At 38.2% G+C, this 16,812-nt stretch overlaps 1 protein-coding gene across 1 annotated transcript in view; it reads left to right on the top strand.

Annotated features, from left to right (window-relative positions):
- The first annotated feature begins 620 nt into the window (after positions 1-620).
- The window catches only part of Treh (Trehalase), an 85,255-nt gene continuing 69,063 nt past the window's right edge, over positions 621-16,812 (top strand). The window contains exon 1 of the mRNA XM_065235769.1: positions 621-788. Coding sequence (XP_065091841.1) covers positions 775-788 — 14 coding nt within the window. The 5' untranslated portion in view covers positions 621-774. The remainder of the gene's footprint in view (positions 789-16,812) is intronic.

Genomic DNA, 16,812 nt, shown 5'->3' with positions numbered 1-16,812 from the left:
AAACCGTACGAAGTGGCTCTCGATCGAAGTGTGCACTGAAGGATCATCGTTCCCAACCGTTGGTAAGTCGCGTCTAGCCCAGTTTGATAGCTGCCGTTGGCCAGCGAAGTGGTGTAGCTAGTGCGAAATTTCCACGAGTCAGTGCGAAGGAGCCATTTTTAACACCCAGTGTAACGTACGTACGATAACGAAAGAACGTCGCTTGCGAAGGCCACCATCAGAAATAACGTGACTCAACTCAACTTAAGTCGGCGGCACCTCAGTAGAAACTACCACAGACACAATCAAAGTTGATCACAAACTTCAATTAGGAAGCAGTTCGCGAAAAAAAAACGTTGCAAGTATCCCCCGAGAACCGTCTTGACAGTGGAGGAGGTGGCGTGTATCGCAGACGTTATACGTCATACCGTCCACTACAAGCGTGCAACGTTGAAGTAGTCCGTTCGTGGAGCAGCTACTAACATAAAAATTAGCTATCAAGATAGTCGTGCCTTACATCTTTTACCATTCGGACGTTAGTCTCAGGAAGAAGGAAATTTCTTTCTTCAAGAGTGAGATTACTGGAAAAAGTAATTCAGTATCTGTGCCAAATAAACCAACCGGTTACTAGAGAAAGCATAAAGTGAAGTGTTTGCTTTTTGAATTTAAGTGTGCAAGGTACGACAAGTGAGTTGTTCAATTTGAAAAAAAAGTCCAACAAGTGTCATAATCAGGAAAAGCTCTACGCTGCTGCGACGATTCAAACAATTATCCGGTGCTATCCGCCACTTCAGGATGTCTTCCGCCAGGTAGGAATCCGTTTCATTATTTATATGTGCATCCTAAAAACATAACATTCCGAAGAGAACTTTTACGAAAGTCACCAAAATCCCACCAAGCATTACATCACCGTTGACGAAAAAATCTTGCGAATTGGTTAAACAGACCAAGCGGCTCCAGACTGTGCACCACTATATTTCTCGGACGGATCACGTTTGAATGTCGCATGAGACAAGCGTGACGGACAATTGCAGTTTCAATCGCGGTCGTGCATTTTGATATTAAATGGTTCAACTCTAGGGTAGTAATTTCATATCGCAATTACGAGAGACCAGTTTAAAAAAATAGCACAACCGACCAGGTATTGTAGATCAGTCATCTCGGTCGGTACCGTCTACGCCCGTTGACCTCCAATTCTACGATGAATGTCAAATTAGTTTACGTCTAAATATATGTATCTAGCATGTGTTCGACACCGTTGGCGATTTTTCTCTCTCTTTCTGAAATCTGGGTATTTTGTTTGAAGACTTGAGATAAACCAGCAAATTGTGTGAAGCAAAATGCGAAATCGTGTAATACTGCGTCTTGCCAAAACACTTGAAGGATTTTTGTGTTATGAAGGTTTTGTTTAGAAACTATTAGAAGTATAAAAATTACGTCGTGGTGTTACGGTCAACTCTCAGAGGATGTTGTCACATATTGCGTGGGTGAAGGAGTCATGAAAAGGTCAGAACCATTTATGGTATGTCGGAGGTAGTACAAATTAAGATTGAAAAATAAAATTACTCAATTGAATGGCAGAATTGTTTGAAGAAAATTATATTAAATTGGTACTGCTAACCAGGATTACTGGATTTAGTAACTACCAGAATTAGAATTGATTACGATGCTATATCTAGCATGCTTCACTTCAATTGAAGATTCCATATTTAAAATCCGTTCTTTTGGGCAAAACTATCGCTAAATTATTTTTTTTTAAATCAATAATTGCACTTGGTTTATAAATAACTATAAATTCCTTTGGAATTAAAATGTCATTGCTTCAGCATGTCGTTGTACATTGCCGTTAAAAAATGAATTATTCTGCGCCGTGAATTAGGTCAATGAGTCACATCACCTCACTCGGGGTGCAGAATAGGCGTCATTATTTAGGCCTATTCTCCGCGGCGTTGCTTGTATGTAACTTGTTGCAATCACAAAAAAGTTGCAGCAACTTATTATGATGGAAGTGTGTTACTTGGGTAGTGACTTTACTAAGGACTGTTCATGTTTTAAAACGGACACACACTTTCAGTACCAATTTTTTTTTTATTTTACTACTTTGCTTAATGCTTTCTTCGGCAAGCTTAAAGCTTAAAGCTTAAAATCGCTAGCCAACAAGAAGTTTTAAAATGTGAATATAAGTTAATGTTCTATGATTTTTGTCAATTTCCAAGTGACGATGGTTTTAAATAGTAATAAAGTGTGCATTTACATTTGTAATTTTACCTAGTATCTCATTTTCCAACATGTGCTTCCAAAAATTTGGTATTTTGTAATCGTAAAATTGAACATATTTGTAGTTCTGTGGCGAATGTTTCAATTCATTATAAGTTAACAAAGTTTCATCATGTCAAAGTTGACCATTTAGTATGAAAATCGGCATGCGCTGCTATTATATGGAACACAACTTTACACGCAAACCAAAAATCTATTACAATGAATGTTAGTTCCGTTTCCTATCATTCTCTGTTCATGAACATTGCAACCAATGTTAGAAATTGACCTTGCAGGCGATGTAATGATTTTTTGTCTTTTTTTATTTTGTGTTCTACCTACGCTTTCGACTATACCAGTAAGCTTGTAGAACGACGCACATTGTAGAATATTATAGAATGACGCACACACTTGCCTCGAATCTCTCCAGCAGAAAAAGCATACGAAGTCGAGTATGCGAGAAAATGAGCGCTTCGTGTTTGCTTTTAGGCTATCCATATTCAGAAGCATGGAGAGAGCAGTGGAGAAAGCACAGGTCTGATAATCGTAACGTTAGTGGTTCGAGTCCAGTCGGCAACCAGTTTCCTATTTTTTTCGACATAATTAATTTCACTCACTAATACACTCTACAGTTTTCGGTCTCCAATTTTCTTGCATTGGACCGCAGCTAGGTATATCGCATTCTCGGTTCATGCGGTCTCCACTAACATCCTCTGATGATGAATCCCACATAATTGTAACCGAATCTTACATGCCCCGGTTGGGTGTTTATATTTCAACGCTCTTATTCTGATTGCTCAAGGAAAACTTTTTGGGAGTAAATAGCTTTCCAATCAGAGTTCAGAACAGGAAAAGCATGACAATTGTCATTGCCGACCACGTCCATCTTCTCCGCTACGGGGAAAGAAAGGATATTGTTTATGTGACATCTACTTAATGGGAGGCCAGCGACTTACCAACGCCTCCCACTACGGAGTTGGATATGAGTCAGGATTCGCTTAAGCAGACAATGCGACCATTGTAATGATTCTATTTAGGAGGAGCTTGGGAGTAAACCCACGATCTTCTAATCAGTAAGCAAAAGCAGCATCCATCAATCTAGCCGAGCTCCTCAATTAAATGTTTTAAACCAATTGAATTAGAGATCGAAGATGAAATTTTATTAGTTTATAACTAAAATATAATTATGTATATTTTGCGATATTTCAGTTTTTAACACTTTTTTGAATGTTAATTCAAAATTACAAAAAAAAAATAATAATAACCGTTCATATTTTTCTCAAAAATACCTTACCTTTCTTGAGAACTTTGTTCCAGACGTCATGTCGATCAGATACAATTACTTATAAAAAAAAATAATTACAGATAAAACTACAAAGTTATTACGAGATGAACTAGTCAACGAGTTAAAAATCTCGCTAAAGTTTAATAAATATATATAAAAAATATCAAAGGCATTAATTATGTGTAACGCAAATGATAACTTGGCTCTGTAAAGTTTGTTTTATTGAGCCTGTACTCATAAATTAATCTACAAAAAACTATGTCACACTTTTTATCAGATTTTGTTCTTACTTAATGGTCGGAAAAACTTAAAGGATCAGATTTTTTACTAAAGGGCTCCTATATAAGGGGCTGTTCATAAACTACGTAGACAGATTAGAGGGGGGGGTTGGCAATCATCCACGGCTCATACAAATTTAATTTTTTTTGTATGGACAATTGTCTACGCAGGGGGAGGGGGGAGGGGTTGAAGAATCCCAAAAACTGTCTACGTAGTTAATAAATAGCCCCTAAGTGTATGAAGAGGATTCCATCGTCAAATTAACAGAAAACCCTTGTGTTTTTACGCAAGAAGACAAAAAGATAAAAATTAAAAAAAAAAATTGTATTTTGTTAATGCATTTTTTGAGAATACTTGCTTTGATGGTTCATTCTGAAGTTATGCGTTTGATTATAATTAATTCAAGAAATGCATATTTTTGTTTGGATCCTAATTTATACATATCCTGGATAAACAATACTCTAGTTTCGATGATGCTACATGCTACCTGATTGTGCATGTGTGCATTGAAATACATCAGTAGCAATTTTCTTTCTGTAATAAATACTCTACAAGGATGACCTTTGCAGAGATTTCGGGCCTTATTACAGGTGTCACTACACGGTGATAAGCAAGTGATACTCCGAATAAGAGCCGTGATTACCGTACAAATCAAATGGGAATCACTTCACCGTGACGACAGGTGACAAGTTTTCACCGTGATGTGACATCCTTAATAAGCCCCTTCAAGAAATTATTAAAGAGATGCAACTGAATTGTATCTACATATGTTGCCTGAATATTTCATAAATTCTTTAAAATACTTGTATGCCTCTCTGGATTATTGTTTGATCATCTCCGGAATTTTCTGAACTTGCACGATGCATCTTCAACGACCTTAAAGTTCTTTGAATGTTTTTGAAAATCCATTAATTCTATGTTTGCCGAATTATCTGAGGTTTATTGATGTTTCCAGTGTAAGGTTGTAACAACCTTTGCGGGACTTTTTAAATGTGTCTGTGCTTTTTTGACGACTTTAAATTAATTTAATCGAAGGGCGTGCACTTCCAGGTATCCGTGCGTGATATTTAAAATACATCATAGTCATTTAAATACTTTGAAGACAGTAATAATTTGAATTTATATAATTTCAGCGGCAAGGAGAGTAATCAACAAACAATTAAAGATAATAACTAATGATATACAAAATAATTAAAATGATTTGAAAAAAAATTTAAAATATCTCATTTTGTTAGTAATTAAAATATTTAATGAAATTAAGAGTGTATTTAAAGTAATGAATGCAGTAATGCCAAGATTTTAAATATTTGGTCAGCAGGATGCGTAGTATTGAAAGACTAGTGCGTGCCCCTCGAATTTAATAGTTTCTTTACTCATTCTGAAATTCCCAAATTTATTCTGGTTTCATCCCAAGCAGTCTTCACGGTACAACATGTGCGTAATGTTTTGCACTCACTTGTTCTCTGCTCGCTATGTTTGAATATGTACAAGCCCATTTGTACACAAGTTTGTACTCAAGTACAGTGAACAAGTTTACACCCATGTACAAACTCATGCGCTTGTACTCATGTAGACTTCTCTGACGTTTGTGAATTGTACAAGTATTAGTGCAAAACTTTGGGTAAATTCAAAGGTTTTCTAGCACTAAAACTTATAATTTACCCAAAGTTCTGCACTAATTCTTGTGCATTTCACAAACGTCAGAAAAGTCTATGGGAGACGGCTTGCATTAAGGCACAGAAAAGAAGTGGAACTTCGGATCCAAAAGTGGCTCCATATTATTGTTGTGAACACTAGCGCACCTAGCGGTAGAAGGCAAGGTTTGCCTGCAGTTTATATGGGCAGCATGCTTTGATGGCATGAGTGTCCATTAGACTGATGCAAAATTTGACTTTTTCGCTCCACAGTGCTCAAATGGTTTCAAATCGGGTCCTGATTAGCTTCCCAAAGTTACAACTCATTTGGTTAGAAACAGACTTCGCACAAGCCATTTGAAGTTTACATGTAAATTACTATGGGGAATCTTAACTTTTTGTTCATTGCCTTCTAGTCTTTTTTCCATATTGAGCTGCGAAACAGTTCGATAACCATTCTTATAGAAAATTTTCTCAGCTACAACTTTGCTCACAGCTACAACGTTTCTATGTAAAATGAGACAGGAAAAAGTTATTGATTATTTAAGAGATTGGTAAACTTATGACATGATCAAGCAGCTGCTCTGTAGGCAACACTGTATTTTGCAGTGTGACATAGTAGCCATAATTTTTGTGTCCTATTCAACGCCACAGAAACACCAATGTTGCCTGCTGAGCAGTTGATTGAGCATGATCATAAGACATCAGCGCATTGAACCATTGATAACTTTCGATCCTTGCATTGAATCAAAAAGTGACCTTCAGCAAAGTTGTAGCTGGGAAAATTTTCTACAAGTACAATTGAAAGTTTTTGAAGCAGACCGATATTGTGAATTATTAGATAGACATGAACAAAAATCTTGGTTTTACCATAGTAATTCCCATACAAACTTCAAATGGTTTGTGCCATCTCAGTTTCTCACCAAATGGGTTCAAATTTTGAGAGGTTGGTCAGGATCCGATTTGGAATCGTTTAAGTATTGTGGGGCGAAATTTCTAATTTTGCATCACTCTAGTGTCCATTAAACTGGCCCACAAAAATAAAAGTTCTATTTTTTCACGGGCCAACCGAAAACCATTCTCTGAATTTTTCAGCTCATTTGGTTCTAAGATGAGTTGGCGCTTTTAGTTTGAATTTTACATTCTATCGGTCATAACAAAGTTCCCTTATTCTCGATTTGATTCAGATTTTCAAAACTTGTAGTTTAATTAATGAGTAACATTTTTGCTGAAAATTGCATCATGAAATCAGTTAATTTTATTGAGATATTCGCGAAAGTGGTTATCGCACCAAAAGACACGAGCCTGGATGTTAACCTGTGGAAAATATGAACTTTTAGTGGTAATCTAGTTGATACGTCGCATAAGCTGCCTGTACTTTGTTGCAATATGCGAGCAGAATGCACATAATTAAGAAATATCTCCATAATACTAACTTGTATCGTGATGCTGATCACCTAATGGCAAAAAATTAGGGGAATCCCGATAGGTGTCGTTACTGATGTCCTATTCATTGAGGTACAATGTTTTCAAGAAAAACTTATTCAAAAATTTACGTCTGTTTGTCTGTGAGTCTAGTGTCCATAGAAAACTTGTGTGAAGCGCATCAACAAGCATCGCTTGGTGAACAAAAATTATGATACACTGATTCGTTCACACTTCCACTTCTGTTCTCTGATAAAAGGCAGCCAAATTAGTTCCCTTACCTACTACGAGCACTTATCATATGTCTTTAACCTTTTCATAACCGCGCAATACAAAAGACGAGTGGTCAAGACGCAGGACTAGGACTGATGTTCACAAGATTCATGGTACGAGTACCTCGCTCGGTGCGTTTATTATTTCTGCGAATACCCTGCGGGCCCTTTTTGCAATATCTCGATAGAGCTGGAATTAGGGCGTAACAATTTTTGTAAACAATGACTTCTCCCGATTATTTAAAAAAGTTGGGAGGGTTGTATACTAGATACGACCGCAGGGTTGGCGTTGGATAACGTCTGTTATGTGTTGTACTTAATTGTGTATATTATATTTTAGGAATATTCCTTAATAACTCTTTTGCGAAAGTTTGGTGGCCCTGAAAAGGGCCGTTTTGTTGGGCTGATGTTGTTGACAATGATGGAACGGACGATCTTGTTGGACGCTTATATAGTAGAACAGAAAATATCAGAGGTGTCAGATACTCGCATACGTACGTTAAACTCTTTCTTGATAATGTTGTGGCCCTGAAAAGGGCCATTTTTCCAACACGCTCGGCGTAGTTGCCCTTGCGGAGCAGACGGTGAATACGCCCGACTGAGAACTGCAGCAGCTGGGCATTCCATGACGGCGGCCCAGTATACCGGAGCACTGGCACCAACGCACTCGGCGTAGTTGCCCTTTCGCCCCCAGGCTCTGCTGCCGCTGCTCTGCTGCCGTTGCTCTGCTTCCGCTGCTCTGGCACTGCTGCTCTGCTGCTCTGCTGCTGGGTCGACGATCGGATAGACAATGATGGAACGGGCGACCTTGTTGGACGCTTATATAGTAGAACAGAAAATATCAGAGGTGTCAGATACTCGCATCTGATGTCTCGGTTGGAGAAAGTATAAGAATATAAAAAAATCAATCGATTTTCACCATCTTTAGACAATGGTTTACTTTTAACCATTTTTCAATAGTTAAAGAATGAAATCAATAGTTTTGAAACATTCAGAAATTGCTAGAAATATTTCCAATCGATTGATGCCATTATCTCGTAAATCTATCGAGAGACGGTTGAGTTATTATCGTTCAAAATCTTTTAATTTTTCGTAACGCATCCAAAATGACTGTTTTCAATTTTGTACCCCCGTATGTTGCCGAAAGACGTTATCCAACGTCAAAAAATTATGGCTCGCCCACGCAAATCAACTTTACCGTCGGATATGGGAAGACTTCCCCTACCCGATGGTTATGTTGGTTTGCGTGGGCGTGTCTTGAATACCTAGAAATCATCGAAAGAAGTCATTGTTTACAAAAGCTGTTACGCCGTAATTCCAGCTCTATCTAGATATAAGGCTGATATTCGGCTTTACATTTTTATATTAACTTTATATCAGCATTATATTACACTTTTACTTGGGTTACCAGGACCTGATCATTCTCCCAAAATTTGAGTTTATTTGGATGCGATCTCATACTGCACTTGCCCTTTGAAGTTTATATGGGAAAAACTATGGGAAAAGTGAACTTTATGTTCTCAACTTCCTAGCACTTCGTCATAATAATTTGCGGGAAAGATTGCTATTTTCTGGTATGTGAAAATTTTATCAGCTTTGTTGATCATCATTTTTTTAATAAACTTCAAGATAATTAATTATTAATTTATTTCGAAACCAATAAATTTCTGATATGATTAATCGACTGCCTACAGAGCAACACTGTATCTTACACTGTGACATAGTAGACTGGATTTTGTTGCCCTTTTCTTCGCGCCAAGCACACCAAAGTTGCCTACTAATTGGTTTATGGAGCATGTCAGAACAATATCATCTTCCTAATTAATAAATAACAAATTATCCTGACGTTCAATCCAAATGTGGTCTTCAGCAAAGTTGCAGCTGATTTTATATTACTACAGATAGCAAACTTTTCCACAAACTTTAATTACAGCGAGAGGCCGCGACTGACTTTGGTTTTTGAAATTGCACCCCCAATAATGCCTTAAAAATACATGGTTTGTTAGATTTAAACTTATGGAAAAAGACACCCAATTGATGACCTTGTCAAATGTCCAGAAAATACTCTGTAAAACATTTAAAAGGGCCGTTTTGTCGTGATGGTTGAGTAATGCTGAGCTATAAGGGTGTACAACACAGACGAGGCTGACGAGCTGTATGTTTTGGAACGAGGGTGACGCGCTTGGCATAGATGGCACACAGCGACTCACCAAGAGCTACTGAATCCGATCAGTACCGGTGTGGTTTCTTCCTCCTTCTTCGGTGAATGGATGCTCATGTGGGCTGTAGCTCGCTGCTTGCGGGCAGCCTTTCGTTGTGTGCTGGAGACAAATGTTGAACGTCACGCGCCGAAAGCACTGTTGCTGCTGATGATGATGACGTTCGGCGAGACCGGATGGAATATCGATTTTGAAATTTGTGTTAGGGAAAGCGCATTTTGCAGGCAATCGGTGATAATTTTGATCACCATTGCAACAGTTGGAAATTTGTGTAATTTTCAATAGTGGCCTATTGAAAATTGATAAAGTGTTCATTTTTGCAGATTTTTAGAAAAATTTCCAATCGATTGGTTTGTTAAGAATTAAAATCCATCCGCTGACCACTTTTCGTAACGCGGTCGATTTTGAATTTTTGAAATTGCACCCCCAATATGTTGACGAAAGACGTTATCCTACGCCAAAAAGTTTGAAAATGTCACTTTTGATTGGTCACCTGCGTTGTTGTTTGTTGCAAAGTTTATTTAAAAAATAAAGTGTTAGTGCTTAACGCTACGTTAAGTTTTTTTTGTTTTTCCATGATTTGATTTCCGTTGATCTCGTTTTCCGTACTGAGTACCAATGCCTCCGACGCCAGGAAGGCAGCTCCCACCACCTGGACCCTACCTATCGACCAATCAACTCATAGACCGGGGACCAACGGATTTACTTCCCTTCCGAAGGGATTTTATGCTTCAGAAAATCCAGGCGGTGCCGACTGGGACCTTTTGGAATGAAAGGCTGTCACGCTTATCACTGCACCACCGGCACCGCGAGAAGCGTTAATTTTTATTGCATATTTATGATATTTTTATTCTCGAACTCAAACAAACTTTTGCTGTGTAAATGAAATTAACGGAGCTTCCAGTTACAGTAAACTCTCCGTATCTCGATGTATATCTCGATATGTGACCACTTTTTTTCCTATATGTCGGTGGTTTTTCCGGTTCCTTCAAACGGTCTAGTAGGCTATTTATACTCTATATCTCTTTTCCTCCATATCTCGATGGTCCCTTCGATATCGAGATATGGATAGTTGACTGTATCAACTGGGTTGACTGATAATGGTAATGGAACCTGGAACATTCCACTTGACGTCGCTCCGTTGAACGATTAGTGAAATAAATTGATGTGAAGATTTGAAGATTTTTATCAACAGATTTAGCAACACTGGAGTGACCCCAGTGTAAACTATAGTCACTATATTCATAGTCTGGCGGAGACAATGACGGGAACATTGATATTGATACTGCACAGATAAAACATGTTTATGTTTCGTAAAACGAAAACGTTCTGCAAAAGTGTGAGTATTTTTATGGGGTAACAAAACGACACAACCCAAACGTCAAATCATATCTCGATGAACATTTCAAATGGTCGTATCTGCTTTGATCGATTCTCTTCATTGACTTTCTCTTTCGTTAATAACTCAGCTGCAAAATCTTTCCCTGTTGTATTTGACGTTTTGGACGCTAGATAAGAACCTCCTTAATCAAACTATGTAGTAGAATTAGCGCGAAATTTGTTTGCATAGCAGTGGTTATGAAAAGAGAAAGTCGATGAAGAGAATCGATCAAAGCAGATAGGACCATTTGAAATGTTCATCGAGATATGTTCCTTACCAAAAACTCAACCAGATTGTGGCTGCCATTAGCGCTCGTAAAATGCTGGATAGTGTAAGCTCAAACATAATTTACAGGAAGGCCTCTATCTCTGAGCTAACACGTCCTATTCTAGGAGCATCAATTGACACTGATAGCTCGATTTTGGTTACATTTGTTACTTTAAACGTAATTAAACTTTGCTCTTGATATCATCCAATGATTCAATTTTTTTATAGCGAAGTGAGTGGAAGCAATCCTAAAATTGAGTTCTTCCATAGTGGACCCCAATGTTTTCAATACCTAAATAACATACGCAAGAACATCCGTATGTTTATCGTTGACGATAGCACATTGTACAGCTATTACATTTATACCTCCATACTTATCTATACAACCACTCATGTGTGCTAAAAGTATTTGCACAGTTTGTTGACTGACTACACCTCCCTTACTTTCGCACCGAAGAAAACGATGGAAACGTGATAGTCATCGCGTGATTTAATAACAGCAATGCACGGCAATTTCTATAAATGAAACATGCTTGGAAAAACGCCAATTTCTCGCCGGAAATAAGGAACGTTGATGTTCTAATCAATCTTCTTACATTTTGATCATTTTGATTAACCTTTTGTTTGATTGTCCGATACGGGTTTGTCTCCCATAAAGGTTAATTAGACGAAACTCGACGCTTTTACCCTTATATAAACTCGTTGAATAATCCATAGGGCGGAATAGTACTGTCAATTCTCTCCAGCTCTCACAACCCAACCCATCGGCCGGTGAAACGCACGTGTTTCACCACTTCAGTGAGCTATTACATTTCACCGCTCCGACGACGTCATCGTCGTCCAAGCGGGTTCTGCTGAATCATTGATCCTATCTGTTGAAGTTATATAGTGAGAGTACGGCATGACGTACCATGCCGCCGTCTGCGTCGGACTGTCGCGACAATGTTGTACATACATTTATTAAAGAAAGACGATAAATACGGCTAGAAAAGGCAGCCCATATCACCCAGACGATCGATGGAATAGAAGAGTAAACAGTTTTGATGAATTTGGTTTTGTTTTTCGTATTCTTGCGAAATACCGTTTGACTTTTCGGTTTTGGCGGTCATATATGAAGGTTATTTTTATTAGACTAATAGAAGTGGGTGAAAGCATGTGTTATCGACTAATTGTAGTTGATTGCGTTGTCTCAAAAGGCTAATTGCTGATGACATAATATTTATTTTAGAAATTTTTCGGCAAGGGTAATTCCATTGAGATAAATGTCAATATTGATCGAATCGATGCAGTATGTGTTCGGAAGATTGAGAGGCACGTCTTTTAGTTGTGTGTATTCAATTGATTCTATTCGGGAGAACCAACAAGCAATTTCATTGAAAATGGTCGTCATTCTTTCTAAAAATGGATGCCTACAACAAGATAGGATATAAGGTTTATATTATTCACATAACTTACAGTACTGGACGTAACAAATAATACACCGTGATTTTTTCGTCCCTCCATTAAAGTTCAAATAGCAGATACTTTTCAGTATGACAACTAAATTTTGAAATTTTGGGGTTTAAAATTGCGTTTTATTTTGCATAGTTCAATGTAACAGCTATACATTAGTGGGTAGTATGCTTATTGTAAGACCATTGTTTCAGTCTTCTTCTGAACTTTTTCGTCCTCATGCTGCTCCAGAAAAGGCCGTAGTCTCCTCCGTAGGCTATCCTCCCGGCAAATTTACCCAGAAGCTACGAAAGTTTCGCTTTTTAGCCTACAACTGCAAATTGCTTGCCAGACAAGGAACTTTGTGGGGAATTTCGATTTTTTTTTTTATTTTATATTCTTACCTGCCGTATGTATTGATCGAAAACTTCCAGAAGCGGATAGACCGGGACTTTCGTTTCGACCGCACAGGATCAAATCACACCGGTGAAGCCACGATGTAAACAAATGAACTTATCCTGACAACCAATGCCTACTGTGATTATATACACTCTTAGCTTGATTCAGTAAAATTTTGAAAATAATAACTCAAAAAATGTTAAAAAAATGTGCACATTTTAAAAGAGAAATTTTATTAATTTACTTCTTATTCGACTATCATTTCTCAATCTGTTATTAATTGAAGTACAATGATCCAAATTTGCTAAAATGCATTTACTTAAATTGACCTTCAAATTTTTTTCTGTTAATTAATACTTAGCCATCCAGCATCCGAAACTTCGGAAATGTTGATGCTCTTACTGAAAAGTATCAGCTTTTTGATCTTTCATGCAGAGACAAATAATCACGGTTTATTATTCTTTTAAGGCCAGTACTGTAATTAAGTATCGAGCTCTATCAGAATACATCTTGGGTGGGAATTAGATATTACTATTTTGATATATATTTCTTTATTTAACTGCTACAATTTACAAGTAATATACCGGAAATCGTCCGAGAGTTAATAATTTAAAACATAATAACGCGTAATTTTGTCCAGGTGAATCTCTTTTCCACCAACAAGAAACATCATCGTAAATGTAATTATTCTATCTTATTTGAGTGACAAGCAGTAAACGAAACATAACGAAATGGTCAAGAAGCACTGCATTAAATTGTAAAGATAAGCCACGAAATGTAAACAAACCTTTTAGACTACCTCAATATGGTCTCATTGAAATACATTATAATAAATTGTCGCCGTCTTTGCATAAAACAATCATCTAATGTAATCTAATTGAAATATTGCCCTTAAGTTGTGTACCACTTCCAACGGTTGTTCCAGTGGCCGACTGGAAGCCATCACGTGAAGTACAATTTAGGCTTGATCACACATTTACTCCAGAAGAATGCGCGCGCATTTTTTAACTGAATTCGTTACGTAGGCAGTCGCACATTCGAATGTAAGTACCTACATCAACATCAAAACAACCAAATTACAACACAAGTTCAACGAATTCAACCGACCTCAACCTCGCAGTGAGAGATATGTGTAACTACCGTCGTCATTACGATACTATCGATACTAACATGTGCAGCGACATCGCGACGATGATAGTGACGCTTCGAGTACCCTACGACGCCGAAGCGGAAATAACAAACGACCATTCACAGTTGGCAATCTTTTGGCACGAGTTCTTATTGAGGGGTTAGTAAGATTAATTACAAAACATGACACGAGTGACGTACAATTTAGTCGGAATGGTTCGCATCTCTAAACGTAAACATCCGTATACAGTTCTCGTGTATCGCCGTCTAGAACATTACCAAGCCTGAGGCTCGGCCTCCAATGCCCTTGACCACCGAGAGTTTCGCCGTCTCAGAGTGAGCAAACGGCATATGAGCAAAAAAAAAGCATCGCGAAATCAACAAAACCTGTTACCATCGAACAGCAAGCACACAGCACCTACGTTGTTGCATTGGTCGTGAGCGAGCGGTTGATGGCGTGGCATTTACGAATCACGCTCAGTAAATGGAAAATCCAGCATGACGGGGGTAGCTACTAGATTGCAACACGGTAGTTGGTACTTGTTGTCAATAAACCGGTATTTTCATAATTATAAGCAGGTACGAACAAGCCCCCAATCTATAGCAAAAAAGGCAACCAACCAGCCATGACTTATCAAAGATCTAAACGTTGCGATTCGTCGTCTTTGCCTCCATCGTAGAACAAAAATTCACGGCCCTTGAGCATATGAGCATTCTAGAATGGCGTCGTTAAGTGATACTAGTTCCATAAAATTTCCATTTAATTCTTTTAAGCATTTTCTCAATTGATACCGTTATCTCCGGAAAAAGTCATGGAAACCCAGGAAAAAAATCTCGAATATGAGGAAAATCAATGAAAAATTTACTCAGTCTAGCAGTATACTAATCGGTTGAGTTGAAGTTCTATCGATTTTCCTCGTATTCGAGAAGTTTTTCCAGGAAAAGCCCGGAAAATTAAACTCACATTTGAGTAAATTCACTCATGACAAAATTGAGTCAACTCGACTAAATGTTGATTTTGTCTGATCGACAGTGTACGACGCATTGGAGATGCTTCATCACCCTCAAGATGTGACGCAACATTCGAAATGATACATCGCATCTGTAGCATGCCGGCTAGTGCTTTGCGTGTTGCATACTTTTCTGCGAGTCAATGTGATGCGATGAGCGATGCTTGCTTGCCGACAATGGAACGTTTTGAGAAAAATGCATTACTGTTTCCGTTGATGATTCTTCATCGCATTTATTTCTTCGATCAACTTGATACCAAGAGAGCATTTCCACCCCAATACGTCACAAACCCTTTCTTTTATTTTTCCTTTATTTGTTTTCCGTGGTGAACACCAATGCTACCGATGCCAGGGAGGCGGCTCCCACACCTGCACCCAACCTATCGACCCATCAACTCATGAACCGGGGACCAACGGCTTTACTTCCCTTCCGAAGGAATGTTGATCAGAGATGTTATACCTTAGAACATCCCGGCGGCGCCGACTGGGATTCAACCCAGGCCTGCTGGGGTGAGAGGTAATAGCGCTTACCACTACAAAAACCCTTTCAGATTTGAATGAAACTTGGCAGATATGTTGGTTGCTACCTAAGAGGAAGAGGAGACAACTGGATTATTTTTGTTTTGTGACACACGTGTTCTTTTTTTCTCGTAGAAACGACCGTGCAATAACTATGTCATTATGGGCGACGCAGTCAAATGTCAAAATACAAAAAAAAGGTTCCCTGTTGTGAAAATGCTCACGTTTTTCGCCCGACCAATAAGGTGCTGGTTCGCGTTTGGCAGAAAATTGGTTCATAAAAGTCCCCCTATTGTGTCTCCTCTTCCTCTGAGGTTGCTACCCAAGGTGACATTTTCAATAAAAAAATGTAAGCTTTTCCGAGCTAATATTGTATAATGACTTATGTACAAAATTGGTTTTATTTATTTACAAAAGTTCATTAACTTGAAAACGCTATAATTCATTTAAATGATGTCTATCTATCGTATGGTCTACCGAAAAAAAATGCACTGAGAGAAAAATCACTGTAAAATCAAGTTTAAAAGTTTATATGTTATGTTTTCTAACTTTTTACATAGGGGAAATGGCTCTAATGAAAAAATTACAATTAATGGAAAATGCCATCTTGGGTAACAACCAACATATCTGCAAAGTTTCATTCAAATAGAAAATAGTCATGTCTAACCAATTCTCTATTTGGCGTGGAAATGCTCTTAAGTAGAATGATATTTACTGACGAATCCTAATTCAACAATAATGATATGTTTATCACTTGTTTGTGGAGCCTATTTATCGAATATTTTGCTTCTATAGCGCCGCCAAAACAGCCTAATAATGACTAACTGGATCTTGTTATCCACCGCGATTTGTTTACCGCTGACCCACACTATTTAACATCATCGCATCGCATCATAATCACGCCTACCAAAGACGTCAAAGCCAAAACAAAACTACGAATTTCAGCACGTCTGGTGTCAAAAATCGCCCTTGAGATGGTCGTATCTACTTCCTTTATATTCGCCATTCGTCGTCGTGGTTGGATTGGGTGCTGTACCTATACCATTCCACCACCGGCAAAGCGTATCGATCGTGCCCTCATGAAATGTATCCGATGCACACAATAATCACAACCGCCTGTTACCGTTGGTGAACAGCTGGTAGATTTGACGGTGTTGTGCTGGTTGTTCATTCGTTGGGTATCCCGTATGATTATGCACTCTGCGTTGAACCAATACATAAACAAATGATGATGCATTTGTTCACTTTGCGGTTCATTTGAAACAGTCATTCCGTTGCGATGCGCATGCTCACAAGGAAGTGGAATCATGAAGCGAGTTGAGAGAATG

Source organism: Ochlerotatus camptorhynchus, unplaced genomic scaffold (assembly GCF_037179485.1).
Source record: "Ochlerotatus camptorhynchus isolate MF236.1 unplaced genomic scaffold, CSIRO-AGI_Acam_v1.1 ptg000503l, whole genome shotgun sequence".
Classification (NCBI taxonomy): Eukaryota; Metazoa; Arthropoda; class Insecta; order Diptera; family Culicidae; genus Ochlerotatus; species Ochlerotatus camptorhynchus.
The sequence above is the reverse complement of the archived record's forward strand: the minus strand, read 5'-3'. Positions and strand labels throughout refer to the sequence as shown.